Genomic DNA, 22,579 nt, shown 5'->3' with positions numbered 1-22,579 from the left:
AGCTGTAAGCCAACCATAATTAAATTTAACCCAGGTTAAAAAGTAAAGCACTATCTACCTAATCTGTACAAAATAGACTATGTAATGAAATGTAAGTAGAATAGTTCCTTGTAATACAAACCTGATTTTTTCTTTGTGGCATTTAGCTAATGCTTTACAGAGGCTAGGATCAGGACATAAGTCAAGAGGTGACTGACCCTTCTTGTTACGAATACCAAGATCAGCTCCATTGGCTGCCAGGAAACAGGCAATAGATGCTGCACTTTTCTTCTCTGCTCCCTGAGTACCCAATCCCATTATCAACTGAAAGAAAGTAAACAAGCAACTCCTTTGAATTGTATTCATGTACTTAAAATATCATGAAAATATCATGAAAGATAAAATATCATGAAATATCATGAAATAAAAATAATATGGTACTGCATACCATTATTAGATTTTAGTAAATGCAGTTCTAGAATGCAGTGCTGTACAAAATTAAGACATCTTTAGTCTGGATTCCCTTAATCCCTGAGTCTGTACCCTGTTTCTCCAACAATACGGCCTCCCCCAATAGGAAGTCCCAGCATGTTTTATAGGCATGGAATGAAATTAAGCCCCTCCCCCCAAATGAAGGCCTATATTAAAACATGCGAAATGGGGGGGGAAATGGCAGGGGGGCTTGCTGTTAGGAAGCACTTTTGTTGCACACCTGGATATGGTGCTGCCTGCGTTGACCCCGATACAAAGTGCCCCACCAACGCCGAGGTCAACATCCAAGCCGTCGCCGCCCGCCTGCCCGAAGATGCAAGGGGGGGGAATTAAGTCACCCCCGAAAAGACGGCCTAGCCATTTTTTCGGGGCTCAAAAAAAAAATAAGACCCGGCCTTATTATATGAGAAACACGGTAGGTATTTTTTTTAAAAAAGTGTGACTGACATGCTGATACTTTCACAACATGCTTATCATGTGGAAGGAATAACAAATCGTCTGCCACCTACAAATTTTTGATTTAACAAAACAGACAAGTCAATTTCCCCAGATTATTTCTAAATAATTTCTTCCAAAATTACATATTTCAACATTTGTTACCTTCCAATAGGATGATAAATCCCAAACATTACAAAATGTACATTTGCAATGAAAGAGGACTGCTAAAAGATGCAAAATAGTTCCACAACTTTCCCCCATCAAACACACACCTTCTGACACTTTGGATTGCATATACATATTTCCCTGCTTTCTTCTATTGCTTTCCTCACTCTTTTTCTTCTCTACTATACCTACTTCTCTACTATGCCTCTACTATGCTCCCCCCCCCCATCTTTTCCTTCTACTTTTCCCATTGTTTATCATCAGCCCACCAAAACCTCCACCACCTATTTTCTTCCATTTTTCTTTGGCCTGGCTAGCTGGCTGGAAAAAGAACTGTGACCTCTGGGTCTGAGCAATGCTCTCCATGTAAGCCCTAATACAATTTGGCAAAGAAAAGAGAAAAGCCATGCCTGTTAAGGTTGAAGATCTGAAATTTTAAAACGAAGGTTGTTAAACACTAGAGAAAGGGAAAGAGGGGAATAGGAGGAAGAGATACATCTTTTGTAGGCAAGAGGGCATTGCTGACCTAATTTATGCTGAGAAATCTTAAATCTTATATTAACCTTTTATGTATTTTTCTCTTGTCAGCCCTTTCTTTGTCTGAAAGAGTACTTTGACAGAGTTTTCCTGATACCATGAAACAAAATTTATGGATGCTAATACTACTTTTATTATAAGGTTACAAAAAACCTTGCAAGTCTGAATGAGTCTCTCTGCCTTTACATTGAAGAAAACTAGGGAGGGTCAAGTCTGAGGTGATTTCTCAAATTACATTCCTGCTTTGGACTCAGATTTCTCTTATCTGACCATTGTCTTGGCTGCAAACTCTTCTTCCTGATCCTCAAAGTTATTTTCACAATTACAACAATTCTGACATTGTTCATATTTTAAAATTCAGCAACTAACCCTCCTGCTACCACTACTATAATATTAATGCAACATTTCTCTGTGATCCTTTTTAATAACTGTACTTTAAACTAGTTATTGAATATAAAGGAGTCAATAATAATATTAAATGTATATACTGCTTGATTCATCACACATACAATTTACACATAAGCACATACACATACACATAATAAATTGCAAATGTTTTAGATCACCTCTATTCAAATTATCTTCTTTAATTATATGTATTTATGTTTAACGATATCAATATTCAATTACATGAAACTGAAACATTTTATTTTTTTTAATATAGCTTTTGTCACATCCATATCCATGTTTATTGTGTTATCAAATAGTATTTACTTACTGGCACAGAATCTTTAAATGATAGTTTTCAGAGAACAGAAAGCAGATCAAAGCAAAATAGCTTTAACAACCTACTGCAAAGAAAAAAATTAACAGAAAAGAAATAAAATAGTTCACTTACTGTATTCTTGGAGGGCTCCCAAGCTGTATCTACCTTGCCCACATCCTGCATGTCTTGAAGCTGGCGAAGCTGCGACAAAGTATGATGTCGCAGGGCTTCATGCAGGGGAGTATCCCCATCTTTATCCTGAATATCCAATTTAGCACCAGCACGAACTAGAAGCTGAAAGCAAATAAAAATGTCAAGATTTTGAATACTTTTTGCAATAAATATAATTACATTTATTAAAAACATCTTGAGAATTAAAAACAGCTCATAAGCTTAGCTATTCAAGGATATTAAAACAGTTTCTTTTCAATTAGATTTTGCAGCCTATACTTTAAACTTTTCTTTTACTCTTTTTTTTCATGAATTGATATGCTCACCAAATATAAATTAGTAAATCATGGTTAAACAGGAAGTAGATAACAATGGATATCCAAAAGGAAATTGTTCCAATATTCTATTATTGTAAATACATGAAAAAGTATCAACATGACCAATGCAGTTTTCTAGATATGTATTATATGCAAAAACATTCAGAAACATAAACTCAAAGATTATGGCAAGCAGATTTTAATAATGATATTGAACCAACCTCTATTTTATAATCAGTATCTTGCAATTAAAAGTTGCAGTGTATATTTAATCAATATTCCAACCACTGCATTATGCCTCACCCTCTTGATTTTTCAGATCCTTCTAATAATTTGGTTCTTCCTCTATGTTCATTTTCCATCCTCTTCTTTTTTACCATGATTATCACTTTTCCCCACTCAATCTCTATATCGTGGTTATTGGGTAATAGAATTTACTCATATATCTCATGCATAGAGGATTAAATCAGAAATAGCATAAGCAGTGTGTTTGATTTTTGATAAATATTTAATATATTAATATATTTAAAAATAATTTAAGCATGATATATAAGTGGAAAAGCAACCAGACTGTCATTTAAAGAGACCACATTTCCAATTAATCTCTCTGGAAGGAAAATAAGAGCATAAAATGGAAAGAAATTCTCTTATTGCATAATCCTTTTAGAAATCCATTTAGAAATACACTGCATTACAGTAGTATAGTTGAGAAGAAGTCAATTCTTCTGGTACATTCTAAATGCCTTACCCGCACTATTTGAGTGTGCTGTCTTTCAACAGCAAGGTGCAATGCAGTTTGTTGGTTTACATTCTGAATATCCAAGTTAGCTGTGCCCTGAAAAAGAAATCCCAAATGTTACTCATATTAATTGAACTGAACTATCAGGGTACTTGCAAAAGAAAGTATATGATAGCGTAATCAAAAATACTAGATCATTATTTCTCCACTGTTAAAACCAACTAAAAATATCTGTACATGTATTTTATGAAACTGAATTTTCATACTCTTTCTATTTTGCATTTATCAGTATTTTCCACGAATCCATATTTGATATGGTAAGTTTATGAAATGTTTCATTAGCTGTTTTCAAAATTTAAAAAGAATTTGATCTACTGAAATAACTTAATATTTTTTCACACTACAGCCACTCCTTGTTTAGGGCTACCTCATTTAGTGACCGCTCAGAAATATGATGCTAAATCATTTTCTGACCAACCAGAGCCTGCACTTACCACCAAATTTTAGAGCCTGACAACAAAAGCTTTCAGCGTGAAACTGATTACGGTTGGTCAATTGGGGGCAGCAGTATCAGCTTGTGGGAGAGTTCTAATAAACGAATTAAGTTTATAGAGCTAAGCTTGTTCACTTGAGGTTAGTACTTTTTAGGGAAGCACTACTCTGCGGAGGAAAGCAGCATGGGAAGAAATACATTGATTAATGAAAATGAGGAAAATGGGTCAGGCACAGGACACTATACAATATAACTTTATCTAAAAAAAGAAAGAAGCAACCAGTGATCTTTGCAGCAACTCTCTCTCTCTCTCTCTCCCTCCCTCCCTCCTTCTTTCTCTCTCTCTGTCACATATTTGTCTAGTGACCATTTATAGTTGGGTGATCATTTAGCTACCATACCAACTTAAGGAATGGATTTAAACAAGGAGATGGTGTATACAGTACTGAGACAATTTATGAATAGGAATTCATAATCTCCATATATTGAGTGGATAAAATCAACTTACCTCTTTGGTCAACACAAAGCATAGCTCAAACATTTGAATTGGCTTGGAACAAAATATAGCTTCTGGATGAAAAACTAATTAATAGTAATACATTAAACTAATATGCCACCTGACTCTGAACAACTCAACAGTGGAAATTACAATAAAATCAATCAAACATAAAGAAAGAAAGATAAAAGATAACAAGTGCTAAGGAACAAGGGCTTTCGCTCTCCCTAACCAAAGGTCTGGGTAAAGAGGGATCTTTTAAACAACAGTAAAATGGGGGGCAGGAGGGGGAATCCAAATCACAAGGGGAGACTTGTTCTAGAGGGCAGGCACCCCTACTGAGAAGGTGTACTTTTAAAAATATTTTATTAAGAATTTTAACTACAATTATAAAAACTAATACAAACTAAACTTAGAGAAGAGAATGGAAAAATAAATAGTGCAGGAAAAAGAAATGTACAGAAGTGATTTCCAGCCTTCAACACAAGTATAAACAAATTTAAATCTTCACTCCTATAAGGTTAAATAGGTAATTCTTCATTCCATGTTCCATCCTTTATCTACCATAAGCAAATCCATAAAATACCAACGTTTTTATCCTGATGTTAGCAGAAAGTTCATTTGCAAAAAAATGACTTACTTTAACCTTGATCAAATAAATCAACTTTATATTCCTTCCTTTTTCTTCTAATAGACTTAATTTTTACATCAAACATATATTGTCAAAGGAGTTTTCTCTTTAATTCTTTATTCTATCACACAGATCTCTTCAAATTTTTAACAAGCCTCTTTTGTAGATCCAATAAGAAAATATTTTCCAGGTCATTCTCTTGGTTTATCATTTGTAGTTCCCTTTCAATTTTTAAAACTTCAGTCAGTTTCTTTTGTATATCTAGGTTTACTTTCATAATATTATTTCTAGCCAATTTTTCTAATTAAGTTCCTTTATTTTTGTCTCCTAGGATACGATACTAAGCCTCCTAAGTAACTAACCATCCAATTTATTATTATTACACCCCACACATTATGTCTCATATTTTGATGAGAAACCATTTATGAACATTGTTCAAATATGATTTCCAATTAAGTATCAATTAAAGGGTCACGCCAACCAGATTACAATTAAGCAGCTTGGTAATCAGATTGTCATGGGATACTGTCACATACTCTCCTTAAATTAAGATATATTATGCCTGTAGCTTTCTCAAAATCTAAACTGGGTGACCAAAAATGTGATTTATTAAGTTAGCAAGGACTTGGACATGATTGAATAGAATGAAATAAACCCAATACAGTTCATTTGGTAAACTAGGATGCAATTTATATGACTTAAAAATTCAAAATAAAAGGGCATTCTATAGCTTTTTTTAAATATTAGTAACAAGTTTCAATTGTATTTGTTCATCTGGCTTTTTATAACATGTTGTTTTGTTAGAGAAGAGTGAGCAGTGAATATAGTGACTGAATGACTCAATTTTCTTGTTTTATCTTGGTTACTGGCTGCTCTTTTGTCATTATCTCAAGGTTACAGTAGCTGATATATTGTTCTTTTTTCCTTTATTTTATTTTGAACATAGTAGAACTTTATTTATTCATGTTTTTTTTTGCTTAGGTAAGCCAACGTAAACAATTTCATTGTTTCAAATTCAATTGAAATTTCAATTTGAATTTAAAATTTAAAATTCATTCAATGCTTCATTAGGTTTTCATATTTCATTTATTTCTTAGCAAATATGGATAAGGTTCAGCGCTTTCTTCTTTGAATAAACTGTATTTTTCAATTGTTTAAGGGATTTGTCTCACAAAAGTGGCTATACAAATTAAAAGAAAGGAATATATGCATCTTCAAAATTTCAATAAAATATCCAAGTACAAGATAAAATAGCTGATTATATTAAAGTTTCTGAAAATCAGTACTACCCCCACTTGGTATCACTAAGAGAATCAGTAGTGACACAATGCCTTAATAATTAGTAAAAAAAACATCTTTATTTGGATGTAGAAAATGGTTTGTTAAGCAAATGTATGGATCTATTTGTAACAAATAATATATTCTTTCTTTCTGGCATGAAATCAATTAATAGGAAATTTTACCTGATGTACCAAAAGTTCTGCTACTTCTACATGATTATTAAGTGCTGCCAAATGCAAAGCAGTGTATCCATCATCTTTTTTTTCATCTACAATCCATGGTCTTGGAAGTTTAGACAGTAATACTCGCATTGCACTGAAATAGACAAAAATGTAAAGGATTATATCAGTATTAAATTTTCCATTTAAGTGTAACATCCCAAACTCAGTGATTAGATTGCCAGTTTTTATTATTACTGAAAAACAGATTTTATATGAAATACTATCCATTCTATTAAACCTTAACATTCTTTCTCAATTAGGTAATGGAATCCATATTAGCTATTCTAGTACTCCCATGTCCAGTTCTGAAGTTTATTCATATTGTCTTATACATCACCATAAAACTATATTAGTTTAATATACTTTTTAGTACTAATAGCTATTTTACAATAATACGGTAATGATTTAATTCCCCTGAACTCAATGGGGCTTACTTCTGAGAAAATGTATATATAATTTCATAACAAAATATATTTTTCAAATTTCCTACTCAGTTTGCCACATGCAATATATACAGATATTTGTGACTGCTTTAGCTACCATGAGTGGGCGACCTATCAGATATCAGAGAAATGAATAAATGAAATCTAGTAATGATAGGCTTTGAAAATGGGAAGGAAGTCAACACTATCCTGTATCTCACATTTATTTACTCTTCCCCCTAGCCTCAAATATCATTACTTCATGTTTGAGAATTATGTTCCTGCAGTTTATACACCACCTGCTGTGTTTCAATCTACCATGCTGACATTTCATACTTTCTTTTCCCAATTATATATGAATGGAATTTTGTATGGGAATTCATACTGGCAATATGAGGTGTTGTACTTCTGTGTAGCTTGGGGGGGTTTATATAACAAGCATGTATATGTATTTTTGTGCAGCTTGGGGAACGTGTATCTTTCAGACTTCCCCTCTTAAAAACCTTAAAAACTATTCTTTTTAAAAGGCAACTTCAAATGCTTTTAAGTCTTCCTTTTTTGCCAGACATTATATAAATCTTTTTACATTGATCATAATATAAGAGCTAGAAAAACTGAGGACAAGAAAACCCTGGCGTAGTTTACCATTTAAATATATTTATATCCTATCTCAAAAACATTTTTCAATGTAGTTTACAGATAATTAAAACACACATAATAAATTCATTAGAAAGATTTTTGAATGCTATCAAATAGTCTTAAAAAACAGTTAATGGAATAATACACACACTGGGGAGGGGAGAATCATATACATATAATCATATATCCAATGTATCCATTCCATATATAGAGTGCCATAAAAGAAATCCTTTCACTGGTAGCCATTTAAATAATGAAAATATGGGCATTGCTACATAGATTTATCAAGGTAAGGTAGGTTTATGAAAAAAATACAAATCTAGAGATACTTCTAGATATAAACTATTCTGGATGGTTATTTAAAAATACTTAACAGAGGGGTCCAATTACTTACACTCTCTCATGAGCAACGGACAACTAACCTCTGTATGTTACCAACCTTCAGTTCTCCACAAAAAGAGCAATCAGAGAAAAGTTATACTTTTGTAGAATGTTTTACAGATTATGCCTGTTATTGTTATTGACATTTTGTCAAGACAGAACACAAATCACATTTAATGTACAAATAAAATTAGAAAAACTCAAAAATGTTTTAAAGACAAGCAAACTAAAGTTAATATATATACACATATTCCTAAGATACGCTGTAGTTTTCTAAAATAAAATGCAAGTTATAAGTCAAAACTTCAATTTAAAATTAAAACTAAGAACATAGTTTCTTCCATCCTGATTATCACAAAGGTTTGATTCTTTATTCCATAGTGTATTTGATTATCTTTTTCACAAAACAAGGATTTCTAAAGTTTTTGAAATGTTACTTCATTCTGACTTTCCTCTTATTATCTTGCTTTCATTTTTAGAAGAATAAACACAGTGACTGAGATATCAGAATTTGAACATCAATAAAAAAATTTTTTAGAAAAACTTAAGTTGAAACATGCCATCGAATTTGATACCACACATATAGGGACTGAGTAGTAAAACTGCAGGAAGAGCAATAGGCAGAGTAAAAGACAGAGGCACCGTCTGTTCCTGGAACAGCAACCAACAGTTGAGATACTATTTTTTGCAATGGTTGACTAAATATGGTCAGGGAAGAGAGAGGCAAAAGACAGCCTGGGAGTGGATGTTTCAAATGCCTGGCTGCCTATAAAGCTGAAATAGTTTTGCTAGTGCCCTGAGTAGCAAACGGATTCATGCTAAACAGCATGCATGTGGAAGTCCTGACCTCAAAAGCAGTGATTGACCTCTAAAAATGAAAAATAACTACAAGCAACCTGTCTGGGAACTAAAATTCAAGCATGAAGAAATCAAGTCCTCTATCTATGGAGAAAGCAACAATACTTGCTTGAGAAGGGGGGATGGATGAAGGTGTATGCTGATTTTTTTTTTTTTACAATCTCATGAACATTTTTGAATCATTTTCAATTATCTAAACAAATGAGATTATCCTTCTTTGGGTTTTTCTAGCATCTACTTTGGATATTTCTGTTTTCTGTCCAGCAGGTTCAAGAAACTTAGTTCTATGTACAACACCTTAATGGTTAGGAAAACACAACAGATACCTTGTAAGATATGCGCTCCTATTTTAATTATACTTGTTTTATAGTGAAATATGTATTCATTTTCACCTCTCCATTGCTTCCCCCCTCCCACATAATGAAGAGCTGAATCAGCGATAGAGTGAACATTCAAGATGAGATGGCTGCTGCTGATGTCTCTCTCTAGGTCATCCAACTGCAAATGCTGCATGATAAGCTTACAGGTAATAGAGCATTAGAAGACCTGAATTATTCCACATATTTAAAGGATTCATGTCTGAATGTATCTTTTAATAATTTGTGTATTTTTTATATTAATCTCAATTGCAGCTTAACATACTAGTAGTGTGCTAAAATATCAAGTATTTCTAGTGTAAAGTGTTAATATGGGAAACAATCAGCTTTAATTGAGTAATACCATAGCTTAATACTATTGGACAAGAAATCTTGTTAATCGTATTTTAAGTATTATATCTACTAATATTTTAGCATTTCAAAATAAATTAATTTTACAGAAATGCATTTACTCCATTGTTACTTTTACATTTCATTGTGGATTCATTTCCATTATATATAAAAGGGTAGGATAAGGCATGATTTAGTAAAAGTACTTTTACTAAGAGATTAAAAATATTATTTTAGAGCATGAGCAATATAATTTAAATTTGAAACAAGCAAGTTATAATTGTTCTGCTGCATTGCTGTTTCTTCTTGTAGAATTGTGCTAGCTACTGCTAGTCTCTGATTTGCTCTCTATCAGCTGCACTAGCTTTTTCTCTTGAGCTGCAGAAACTGAACAACTGGTTTTCTTTAACATGATCAACTGGAGGTTTTTTTTCCTAATTTTTGAAAATATGTAAGTACTGGATGAATGTTCTTCTTCCGATTATAAATATACTTTACAAAAGGATTTATGTATCATTTAAAATGAATTATCTATATATTTCTTTTTTAAAAAAATTCAATTTTTTTTGCAACCTGATACTGGGTTTTTTTCTGTCTTATGATTAATATGAATACAAAGATAAACTACAGTATCAGCTAACTAAGCCTGTGAAGGTATATGAGCCACTAAACTTACAATTTTGACATCAAAAAGTATATTTTAATGTGAACTTTTGTAATTTGAAAATGTCCTGCAAAAACTAGTTCACTTTGGTTTGAATTAAAAGTAAAGGCCAAATCTTCACATTTGCAATTTATTTTCTTTCTTGGAATATAATCAGCTATGTATTTGGCTATATTCTCATTATTTATAAAATACAACAACTGAGATTCTTCCTAGAGGCATACATCGTTACAAAATAGATCATTTTTTCCACTTCACCAGATACTAAAATAAATAAATATGATAAGTATGATAAAATATGAGTGAAGACCAACGATAATGCAAGCTCAGAGTGGAACACATGAACATATATTACCATTTCATGAAGGTATTTTGCATAATCAAACTTTGGTGAAATTGTGCTGTTCACCAGGCTTAATAGCCAATAAAAAGCAACAAAAACCTAACAAGTACCTGAATCTTCATGAAAGAACAATTGTTTTAATGTGTTTTAAATTATTGTACATGTAAAGTACAGGAAGGCTTTAATTCTCAGTAATAAGGCCAGATACTAAGAAACAAGAGCAAAAATGTGTTTTTAAAATTTACCAGGAACTACTACTATTTTATACTTTAGGTTAAAAAGGGGACGAAATGTCCAGTTTTATCCAGCAGATAGCAGCTACAAAAACCTGCCCAGAACACATACTTCTTTATGTACCCATATGAACATACAATATTATGGAATGTAAAGAAGTATGTACTTTTGGCAGGAGTGAACAACCAGTCAAAGAAAAATAAATTATGTTTCACGTGGAAGTCATGGCTTTTTAAAGTGAAGATAATATGTAAAAGGATCAAATGAACATTAGCATAAAACATACTGGAGGGAGGGGGAAATAATGGGGCAATTGTTTAAAGCCCTCTTGCCCAATCATTTATTTTTGTTTTATTAATTCAAAACCTAAATAAAAACACCCACGACATAGCATACAATGCAACAGCACACAAATTTTAAAAAATACAGAATGATTTCTGGATCATAATTTTGAAGACCACAATAAGTATTGCTTCTGAAACTTAAAAAAAAAAACCTCTCAGGGTGATCTCTTGTCTAACCATCCAAATTAATACTAAAAGTCAAGAATATTCCTTATAATATGAACTTGTGGACATAAAATATGGTTCAACATAAAATATGGTTCAAAAGCAAGGTTTTTCATGTATGCTAAAATGAACATATTACGACAAAGACTTGCCCCCTGTTTTTCTACCTAACTTTTCCATTAGAAATCTACCAAATATTTATTGCATATTGGCACCCTTTGTTGCATTTGGCTAAAATTTGTGCTAAAATTGCCTTGTTTCCACTGAAGATTCAGTGGAAGAGTTTATTAATATGTTTATAATCCCAGTTAAACAGCTCAAACATTACCCCTCTTGACTGTATCTCATTGGGTGGGGTGGGGGGGGAAGCATCATGTACTCTTGCATGTTTTATTTATTTTTACCTTATCTTTATTATTTTTTATAAGTAACTCAAGACAGCAACCACATATAATACACCTTGCTCTTCCTATTTTTCCCACAACAACCAGGTAGATTAATTTAGACTCATAGTTACTTGGCTAGCCTGGTGTCTTAACCACTAGAGTAAATTGGCTCTCATATAAAGGAAGTCTTAAGACAGATAAAGAATTATACACACATGCACACATACACATTGAGGTAGCACAGGCAAAGTGGGACCCTTTAATCACTCCATGCCTTTAATTTTCCCATTTGCAAGCATGTCAATAGAATTTAATTGGCTTGATGTAGAAGGAGATGCGTTGCACCACTGAGCTGAAGCAGTGCCATGATTTTGCTCTTTTAGCATCTTTTCGGGGACATAATTAATCTACTGGCTGCTTAAGGCCCCTATTTTATTTCATTTTATGAAGAAAAAAATCTGTGGGGAATTGTGCTGCTATTTGGCAGTGCTAACCTGCAAGGTATTAAAAGCCTCAAAAATAAGAGATTGCTTGCAGCACATGGCTTTCCCACCTATTTGAAACCATTGCTGCAGCTGGAAATAAAAAAGGATAAAATAAATAAAGTTCCTCTTTATATTAAATGGACATTAATCAAAATTAAATTTGAATATTATATCACATTTATTTAACAAATATAGTATTATGTTTGATAGGGGAAATATTACTGTGTTCTGTAACTGCCAAGGCAATCTTCACCCGCCTTTAAATGTTCAAAGTGTAAGAAGAATTTTTGCCAGATGCTAACAGCACATATGCTAGAAAAGACAATTTTGTATTTTCTTTTTTCTAACATAGTTCCTTTTTGTTTTACTTTGCTTTGGTCTATGACTAAAAAAAATGTAGCAAGCAAATGAAATATCAGTAACCTGTATGTCCAAGTAAGTCTATATTTTTAAACAGTTTATTTCATCAGATGAAAGTAAATCAGTTTAAGTTTGGCAGATTCAGTATCATTCCTATCTGCAAAACTAATTAAGATGTTCTGTAAGGTAAAACATTTTTATTTCATTCTGTTCACAGAATAATTGAACAGCTAAAAGGTCAGCATTCCCATTATTTAATATTAACCTAATTATTCTTTAGGAGATCAATCAATACTGTTAAAGTAAATCTTGTTTTTAAAATATCTCATTATTTTAAAAAGAATTAATTTTAATCCTTCATGTTTAGCTATAGAGAAGTATAACAAAGGATGTTAGTATGTAAAATATATTATAGTTTTCTGACTGAAAATTCAAAGTAGGCTAAGTGGGATTAAACTTTATAGTATATGACATTTAGGCTCTTGGGCTTCATATTTTAAATTTAATTTCTAAATGTCATCTCTTAAGATCTTGTCAGTTTATTCATATACAGATTTTTCTGCCAGAAAAAAATATACCATTAGTTCTTAAGAATTTAACAATACATTTGTTATTTAAACAGAAACTAAAGATTTTCCTGCAAATAAATTGTTCTATACCTTTACTAAACCATTAATTATAATTCATTGAGTAAATGTGCAAAGCAGAAATAAATATTGGAATTGTCATTAACACATTTTATTCTATAATCAACAGATGATCAGAGAACAGCCTTCATTAGCAACAAACTTGGCAAACCTGTCTGAATTCTATGAAGCACTGCCTATTTCTAATAAGTCATCTGAGCAATACATTAAATATTAACTTCTGTAGGGTCACATTTTAAAAACGATGATGATTTATAAAGTGAACAACATACTTTGTACTTTTTCCCAAAACATAATTATACACCAACACTAAAACAAGCCTTACATAAAATTATGTATGCACCTTTATAAAAACAAATCTTAATACTTCTTTGAATATTGTCAGTCATGCTAAAATGTCACTCCCTTACTTATGTCAGCTGCTGAATTCTAACGAAGTACAAACTGAACTCTGGACATCTGCTGACACAGTTGTAATTCAGACATCTCAACCATTTGACTGACAAGGATAACAGATGCTGACATTATCAAATGCTGCTATACTTCTTTCCATGGTCACTTTTTGCCCTGATATAGCCAGTACATGAAAACTGTTGCCATCTAAAAGAATACTTGAACAGCTGGACCAGTGCAGTCCCATATTACTGTCAAAAATAGATACAGTTTTAAATGTTCAAGTTTTATATATGATAAATTTCTATTAAACCCTAAGTATAAACATACTGAATATTTAGAGAAATATGTCTTTGCAATAAAAGATTTCATATAAGCTATGCATTATTACTGCCCAAATTAATCTTATCCCAATTTAGAATGGCTTAAAGTTCACATGCCTTCAAATAAGATGCTGTTCTACACTTAAAAATGAATCCCATTTTATTAATAAAACATATGCATATTAAATGATATGCTGAAATATGTTAACCATATGCCAAAAATTGTAAAGTCATTTTTCAAAAACAGGTGTAGATAGAATAACTATAGAACTAACCAGTTAACAGAAAAAGTCTTTCAAAATAAAACTCATTCTGGAAATATTAACCAGTTATATTTGAGAACAATTATAAAAAGTCAAACCTTGTGACTTTGTTCTCTAATTAATTCTTTTCAGTAAACGTCTGTAAAAATATATTCATATTCTCACCCAAAGAAATGAAAATAACTAAGAAGGAGCATTATTACAAGCTATAATTTTCTTCGATGACTTAGGTTTATTTTTTTTCTATTTTTAATAATATAAAAATGAAGCATTCGAAACAAAAATTAAATGTAAGGGAGTGTATGATTCCCCATATCTGATATTTATTTAATGGAGAAACACCTGTATGCTTCAATTTATTTATTTAATAAATTTATATGGGCACCCATCTCATATAAATGGTTCCAGGCATCTAACAGTTAAAATAGAAATAAAACCAGAGTAAAAATAATTGAAATTAGAAACAACATAAATAACATAAAATAGCAGCAGAGAACACTCCTGACATCACACCTTCATTATAACCATGGCCAAGAAACTGGCTCAGGGTCTCAGGCTTGATGGCAAAACTAGGTTTTCAATGCTTTGCTTAAGCTGGTAAAATGGAATCAAATCGCATGTTTAATGGATTTGGTCCCCTTCAACCAGCTGTAGCTATGTATTGATCACTACGGGACAAGTAGTTTTATCAACTGATTTTTAATAATAGGAATATTAAAAAGAGAAAACCTATACAAAACTGATCATCAGAACCTATTCTGGGAAGGTTAGCATAACTTTGTTCCTTTTCTTTATTTCAAAATCAAGTTTGATTCCTGAGGATTTTATAGATGCATTCATTTGGTTTTCTTGGCAAGAATACTGAAGTGGGTTGGTATTACTTTCTTCCTGTTTCGACTTCTCACAGTAGCCTACAGTACAGCTATTTCTTAGCCATTAACTATCCAAATAATAAGTTGGTTTGATCTTGCTTGGCTTAATTGCTAGATACTATGTTTCCAAAAGAAAAGACATGAATTAGAAATCGAACATGAACTGTAGGAATTTTATTTTGTGAAGACTCCTCTCCTGTATTTTGAACTGAATGGACCAGAAGCTAATGTAATTTCAGCACTGGTGATGGATCATCATCCTCTACCTGAATTTTGGAACCAATTAGACAAGCTGGTATGGCATGAACAGCTTTGCTATCGACAGAGGAAATAACCTGGAACACAGAAGGAAGACTTAGACTGGGCCTGCTGTTGGTGGTCCACATTCACTCCAGAATTTACCACCTAAGGTGACTCTCTGTAATGGCTGAAGCTGCCAAGGGCAGAAGTAGTTTTTTTTTAAAAAAATTGTATCAAAAAACTGTACAAGTACTCTTAGAATGGGCAGGAAAAAGTATTTTATCACATAAGGGGGGGGGGAGACAAAAAAAAAATTAAACCCTGAACCTGACATATTAACATAATTGGATTAATAAAAACTGTAGTAGTTGATATTTGTTATTAGGGCAGTATCTTTTTCAATAAAAGCAAATTATGTATTTGAATCTTTTTTTCTTGTATCTTCCAGTGCTAGGCTCATGATTGCACGGTTTGCTTTCCTAGAAATTCATTTCCATGCCCAGGGTGAAGCTATAACAAGAACTGGCAATTCTCAGATTTGATATAAAAACAATGAATGATATTTCACAATCTCAAGTACAGGAAGAAAATGTTCAAATTTCTCTAGATGCAAAAAAGCAGAAGTGAAAACTCTAGAATTTAAATGGAGGAAGAGGGGGAGAAGAGAAAAAGATCTTAAGTTCTGTAGTATATAGATTTTCTCCACACGTATGGCTTTTATCTTTCTTCAATAAAGTATATTTTTCAATGTTCTATTTGTGAGTTTATGAGGTTGTTTGTAGAGTCAATATATATTGCTTTGTCTGCCATAAAGTCTAGTGCCATCTTACTTGCATATTTTAGTAACTTAAGAAAGCAAAACACTGTTTCCCAAAAATAAGACCCAACCAGAAAATAAGCCCTAGCATTTTTCAGGATGCCTGTAATATAAGCCCTACCACCAAAATAAGCCTCAGTTAAAATTGTCATCTAGTCCAGACGCATTTAGTACCATATTTCTAGGAAACAAGACCTAACCAAAAATAAGTCCTAATGCGTCTTTTGGAGCAAAAATTAATAGAGGACCCAGTCTTATTATCGGGGAAACACAGGTATGAGGTAGTGATCATTAACTGAAAGAGTTTTTAAAAGGGGGAAAATTATCATTTCCTGTTAGCTATAGTAGCTTAGAGGCAACCTTCAGATTTAAATGCAATTTGTCTAAAAATAACAGATACAGAATGAAATTAGATAATATGATTATATTTATGTTTTACTGTTCATTTTTGGAATTTTGGGTTAGACTTTGGATCTTATCCCTTATGGCACACAGATGGGATCTCAGAGACAATTTTTTTTATCATCTATAGAATTTCAAAATATAGTTAAAACTGATTCTTCACTTTCTGCATATGCAACAAAATAAAGAATTAAATTAGTACCAACTACAAGTAGGGTGACAAAAATGTATTCAACATCTTTTCTTTTTCCATTAAATTAACACTGCCTGTCCTAAAACAAAAATTAAGCTAGTGTCTGAATAAAAATACCATTAAATTACAAGATTTCAGTGAATTGCTATTAGATAATGTATTTTCCTATGTATTACTTTGTAGTTTTCAACCCAAGTTCTGAAGGCCAGTCTTGAATTAATGTGCTAACACCAATCAAAAATATTTCCTGGCCTCGAAGCATGCTAAAAATATGCTACTGACAAGTACAACAAACATGTCCATGCTAAATCCAATTTAACTTTCTCACTTTGGATTTGAATACCATTAATTGCTATCGTCTTAATTCAGGTGCTGTACCAATGTTTGATATATATTAGTCCAGGGTTATCAAACTCATGTTGTCACAGTAGCGCCACATGACGTATTGGGACTTTTTTTCCCTTCACTAAAGCGGGTGTGGGTGTGACCAGCATCCAGCCCACAGGCCAGGAGTTTGACAGCCCTACATTAGTCAATTAAGAGAGAAATATGGATAGAATCCCTAAATGACCAGATAGTTAATGATTACAGAATATTATTTAAAACATTCAGTCAATAGCCCTCTTTATACATTCATTTCCATTCCCTTTTGGGCAAGAGCAATTTTAGTTATGCTGACATACCAGCTAGCCATGACATAAATTATAGCTTGTAAACTTAATTACAAGTTTTGGATTATCATAGACTGGTTGAAAATTAAGCTTTTTAAAAAGTAGTTAGATCTAAAGAGAGTCCATAGTTGAAATCAGAAAATGTATCATGTTATAATGTGGTTCACAGGCACAAGAAGAGTGCTAGAGAATTAGGCCAGTGGCCTGTCCAGTCCAGCACTCTTTGTTTGATTGTGTAGAGTGACCAACCAGATGCATTAGACCAAACATGGATAGGATAGGACAGCGATAGTCCTATACTGTTGTTGCTTCTCAGATGACATTTAATATATCAGCCTATGATTCTATTTCAGCAAGTAATAGTATCAAGGCTCAAAAGACAGAATCAAAGACCTAAAAAAAATACCAGGGCTGTAAGTTGGTCTATCAAGTCAAAAAACACCCCAGAAGAAGAGGCTCACAATTCAATTTTGCTTTGTTGTTTTAGTTGCCAACTATATGAATTCATCAGGAGTCAAGCTCAATTCAAGGGCATCTTTTTCTTATCTGCAATCCCAAAAGAAGCAAACAGCCAACAAGAATAGTAGCCACCGATGGAATTAACTTCAATGAATTTATCTTACCATTTTTAAAACTAAGTCAGCCATCATGTCTGATGGCAGCAAATTCCACAGCTTAACAATAAAGCTTGGGCAAAGCCTTTAAAAGAGAGGCTTCGTAATACGCATAAGCCCGTATGAAGTATTTATTCACAAATCATTAAAGAAGCCATAAGGTTTGCAAGGCTCATGCAGCTGCTTCGAAAGAGGCAAAAGCAAAGCCAAGTGGTTTGTGTATGACCACACATATGGAAATAGTCAAGAGCAGCTGCACAAGCTTTGCAAGCATGCTTTAGCAATTTGAAAAGAAAGGCTTTGTATACATGTCCACATGTTACGAATCACTTCTTTAAAGGCTTTTCACAGTTCTGTTAATTATTCATTCAGTAAAGTAGTCAGTAGTGTGGGGGCAGGGGGTGGGGGGGAATGACAAGGGAGAGAAGATCAGATAAAAGCCCCACTTCTTTTCTTCATATGTTGCCATTCTTGTCACGTATCCAAAGAGGCATAGCACAACTACAATATTTAAACAGAAAGGCAAAGATCCTGTGTAGGTGCTAAAGATACTTTATTTTATTGGACTTAAACATCCTCCATAATTAGTTTCAACGGGTGATTCTGAGTTTTAACATCACAACAGAAAAAGCAAAATGTTATACTGATTCAGTTCGCTATGACTTTGTGTAATTGCTTTGTAACCTGTGTATATTAATTATAATATCAGCACTGTTATTCCACAAGCTTTTATCCCATTCTTCTGCACAATTTAAATAGCATGTCTCAAATTCACTTCTTAGTCAGTTAGTAAGAAAGCTGATGGGGTAGTACTTGGGCATGTATTTGTTGTCACAATGCTGCTCACATTAAGTTTATATATGCATGTTCACATTCTTTATATAGTCTTAATCTTTGCAAAATAAAGTGAATGTAATTCTAAATTGCCTCATGATGCTTTTAGAGATTGTAGTTGCATGAGAACAAACATCTGATTGCACACAAAACAATTAACCATATGGATAATTTAGTATAACCTGCATTTGTTCAAATACTCACTACATCAATTCTATAGTGTTCAATTATATATTCTACTGAGCTATAGAAAAATTAATGTTAAAACTCTTCTGAACTAATGTTAACATTTTTATTATAATACTATGTTTATCAAACATTAGAAAGCAATAAACCTATACAATACCTTGGATTTCCTCTTAATGCAGCATGATGAAGAGCATTAAATCCATTGTTATTTGTAATAGTAACATCTGCTCCAGCTTCCAGGAGGACTGCTAAAATATCATCACGCTTTTTACTTATTGCATCATGAAGAGGTGTATCACCCTCAGAATCCTAAAAAATAAATATTAGTCAATTTATATCAATTTATTTATCTCCCTCCCTAACTACCTATCAAACTTCAAGAAAAAAAATAGCTAAATATGAAAAAAAATGTGTTGATGTTTAGACAGAATACATCTGTATAATTTTGAATTGACTTGATCTTAAATTAGCACAACATAACAACATCCTCTGTGTAAATGTTAAGATGCCTTATATCATGAAAGGCATCAATACAATGCTGTTTCCCCTAAAGCATAGAGATATTATATTAGAGATGCAGGAAAAGAATTGCCCTAAAATATTTCAAGCTTACTCAGTAATAATACCTTAAAATACAAGTGATTTAATATACTTTCTATCACTAACTATGTAAGCTAAGCTTGATATGGGATGCTGTTGAAGCATATTTATGGCAAATGATCCCAATAAAAGTGGGAAGGCTATTGTTTCAGGCCATAAGCTGTAGAGCTAGCCTCAAGCACAGAAACTATCAGACAGAACACCTACAGAAAATATTCATGGGTGTGATCTCTATCAATGCAATAAGAAAATAGAAAATGCCTTGAAAGCAATTTCAGAGAAAGTTAATTTGATGCTGCCTTTCCCAATAGAAAAAATGCCACTTTAGTATTCCAATTAAAAACAGTATTATAAAAAATCAAATTAACATATAATACAATAAATTTCTATAGAAATAGACATTTCAACTAAATAAATCTTCCCCATCTATACAAAAGAAAACTCAGCAAAGTTCATTTAAAAAGAAATATCCTGATATAAGAATGTAGTAAGACCTTTGCTGAATTTAGCCAACAGCATATTTAGTCATGCATTCTGTATCACATTTGAATTTGGGAAATTCACAGACATGGACAATACCTGTTACTCTCTGGCAATTTTATATTTGAGTTATGCTGTCTATATTTCTGGAGGTAATGAACAACCAAGTCACTACTGACACTCTGTTCTTTTAGTAATTTCTCCAGTTCCCCTTGACAAACTTCTACATCAATAGTCAACTCCATGTTTAGATAGTAGCAAAGGCAGGTAAAACAGAAACATTCCAACAGTGTCACAAAACTAAAAGAATTCCTGTTTACAATGGTGTACCTTTCTATCTGGAAATAATTGTTCCTCAGATTTGATAGAAACCAAAAGCACTACTCTTAGTTTATTCATCTGCATCACATCCAAGCTACTATTACCTTCAATATATTCAATGCTTCCATACATCCTGATAGGAGGGATGGAAAGCTGAACATTACCCTGTTCTGACATTACACTCCAAATTATAACTTGGAGGCTAACCCTATTTAATATTTCAAATTTATATACGCATGAAAAAATACTCAAATTGAGTTCATAGTTACAAAAAAAAAGTAAACAATAAGTCAAATTACCTGGAGGCTGGGATGGCAACCAAAGTCCAGTAATGTCTTCACAACTTGGAGATGACCTTTATTCACAGCAATATGAAGTGGTGTCTGTCTACGCTTATTGCGAGCATTGAGATCTGCACTGCCTCTATGTAAAACTTCTATCACAGCTCCTTCATCACCAAAGGCTGCATGATGAACAGCCCTGTCTCCATCTTTGTCCTAAATAGTTAAAATTCAGCTGCATAATATTTTTGTTCTACAATTTAGTGGGAGACTTTTAAATTGTTGTACATAGTTAATAAAAGGATGCGATGATATCAAGCATCAAAAGTAAATGATGTGTGTGTATAGTTCTACTTCACATTGAGACAGAATTAACATGTAAAATAGCAATAGCACTTAAACTTGTATACCGCTTCATAGTGCTTTACTCTGTAAGGGGTTTACAGAGTCAGCATATTGCCCTCAATAATCTGGATCCTCATTTTACCGGCCTCAGAAGGATGGAAGGCTGAGTCAACCTTGAGATGGTGAGAATCAAACTCCCGGCAGTGAGCTGAATTAGCCTGCAATACTGCATTCTAACCACTATATCATCATGGTTCCTAGCAACTTATTTTGCTGTTAAATATTAGTCATAGCCAATTGTTTATGAGAGGAACTTTACTTATGAACTGCTGTATTAATAACTTCTGATATTTCCTGGATGCAACCTTCAGCCTAGTCAATAACTCAACTTCTAGTGCAAAGAACCATCCACGGTACAGCAGTAGCATAATACGTAAATGTCAAGTTTCTTCTCTTTTATAGGAAAATATCTATTAATTTCAATTCAGCAAAATTGGTTCAATTCACCATAGTTAATTGGTTATCTAGTTGAGTGAGAGTATGCCTGCATTTCATTTTCCTGACTTTATTTTACATGAGGGAATGAAATCCTTAAATAACCCTAAAATAAGACCATTGGCTATTACCAAAATTAAATCAAGTGAAAGGGACCCATTCAATAAGCTAGTTAAATAATTACATAATTAGCAATAAAAGAAATATTATCTTACAAACAATAGTCCATGACATTAGGCAATTTTGTTTTAAAATATTTAACTAACATTTTAAAATATAATACAGATATTTAACTAAAATATAATAAATACATTTTACTAACTATTGTTAAACATTTAAGCTTTCAAATACCTCTGCTTCTACATCCACATTCTGTTTCAGAAGCAATTTCAAAATGTCAACATGTCCATTTTGACTTGCAGCTTGCATAGCAGTGTGTCCAGCACATTGCCCATTCACCTAAAATATATTGTTAATAAAATCAAAGAAGTTTAAAATGAGACATTAAGAATATAACTATGCTCATTAATAGCAATATAATGTCAAGAAAAAATTTCTTTTAGGGATCTGATCAATTGTCTTTCCAAATTATCTTTAATTTACTAAGTATAATAACAGAGAAAACTAGATTTATACATACTGCCATAAATTATGAAAGAAAGGCAGGATATGAACACATGAAGTATTAAAATATTAGTTTTAAAAAACTGAATTGGAAAAAATTATCTGGTTGGCAAGTTGTGAGCAACTTGAAAAGATTAGATTAATTACTTGTTTTTTCCAAACTTTATGTCACTCCAAAGCAAAATAATTATTTAGAGAACATTATAATGTGAACATCTTAGAAGGCAAATTTTTGAACCATTTGAAGCAAAACCGTACATTCAAAAAGCAATGAACCAAATGTTGAAGTGGGTAGGTCTTCCTATTTTTAAGCATAATTAA

The 22,579-nt window shown here is 32.5% G+C and overlaps 1 protein-coding gene and 1 long non-coding RNA gene across 7 annotated transcripts in view; one reads left to right on the top strand and one right to left on the bottom strand.

The window, feature by feature from the left end:
- MIB1 (MIB E3 ubiquitin protein ligase 1) overlaps nucleotides 1-22,579 on the bottom strand; it is a 48,425-nt gene that overhangs the window by 7,391 nt on the left and 18,455 nt on the right. For all 6 annotated transcript variants that reach the window (XR_003371092.2, XM_026670314.2, XM_026670315.2 and 3 more), the window contains exons 10-16: nucleotides 21,986-22,093; nucleotides 20,813-21,010; nucleotides 19,270-19,421; nucleotides 6,628-6,760; nucleotides 3,554-3,640; nucleotides 2,450-2,611; nucleotides 122-303 (exon numbers count right to left, since the gene is read on the bottom strand). Coding sequence is in view for 5 of the 6 variants with exons in the window: in XM_026670314.2 (XP_026526099.1) it covers nucleotides 122-303; nucleotides 2,450-2,611; nucleotides 3,554-3,640; nucleotides 6,628-6,760; nucleotides 19,270-19,421; nucleotides 20,813-21,010; nucleotides 21,986-22,093 (1,022 nt within the window). In the remaining variant the exon portion in view is untranslated. The remainder of the gene's footprint in view (nucleotides 1-121; nucleotides 304-2,449; nucleotides 2,612-3,553; nucleotides 3,641-6,627; nucleotides 6,761-19,269; nucleotides 19,422-20,812; nucleotides 21,011-21,985; nucleotides 22,094-22,579) is intronic.
- LOC113413799 (uncharacterized) lies at nucleotides 9,166-10,141 on the top strand. The gene is made up of 3 exons (XR_015748876.1): nucleotides 9,166-9,295; nucleotides 9,393-9,492; nucleotides 9,986-10,141. It is a non-coding gene; the product is annotated as an uncharacterized LOC113413799 (long non-coding RNA).

Source organism: Notechis scutatus, chromosome 3 (assembly GCF_049901735.1).
Source record: "Notechis scutatus isolate UNSWTSFEM ecotype Mainland chromosome 3, rNotScu1.2, whole genome shotgun sequence".
Lineage (NCBI taxonomy): Eukaryota > Metazoa > Chordata > Lepidosauria > Squamata > Elapidae > Notechis > Notechis scutatus.
This window is presented reverse-complemented; position numbering and strand designations above follow the sequence as displayed.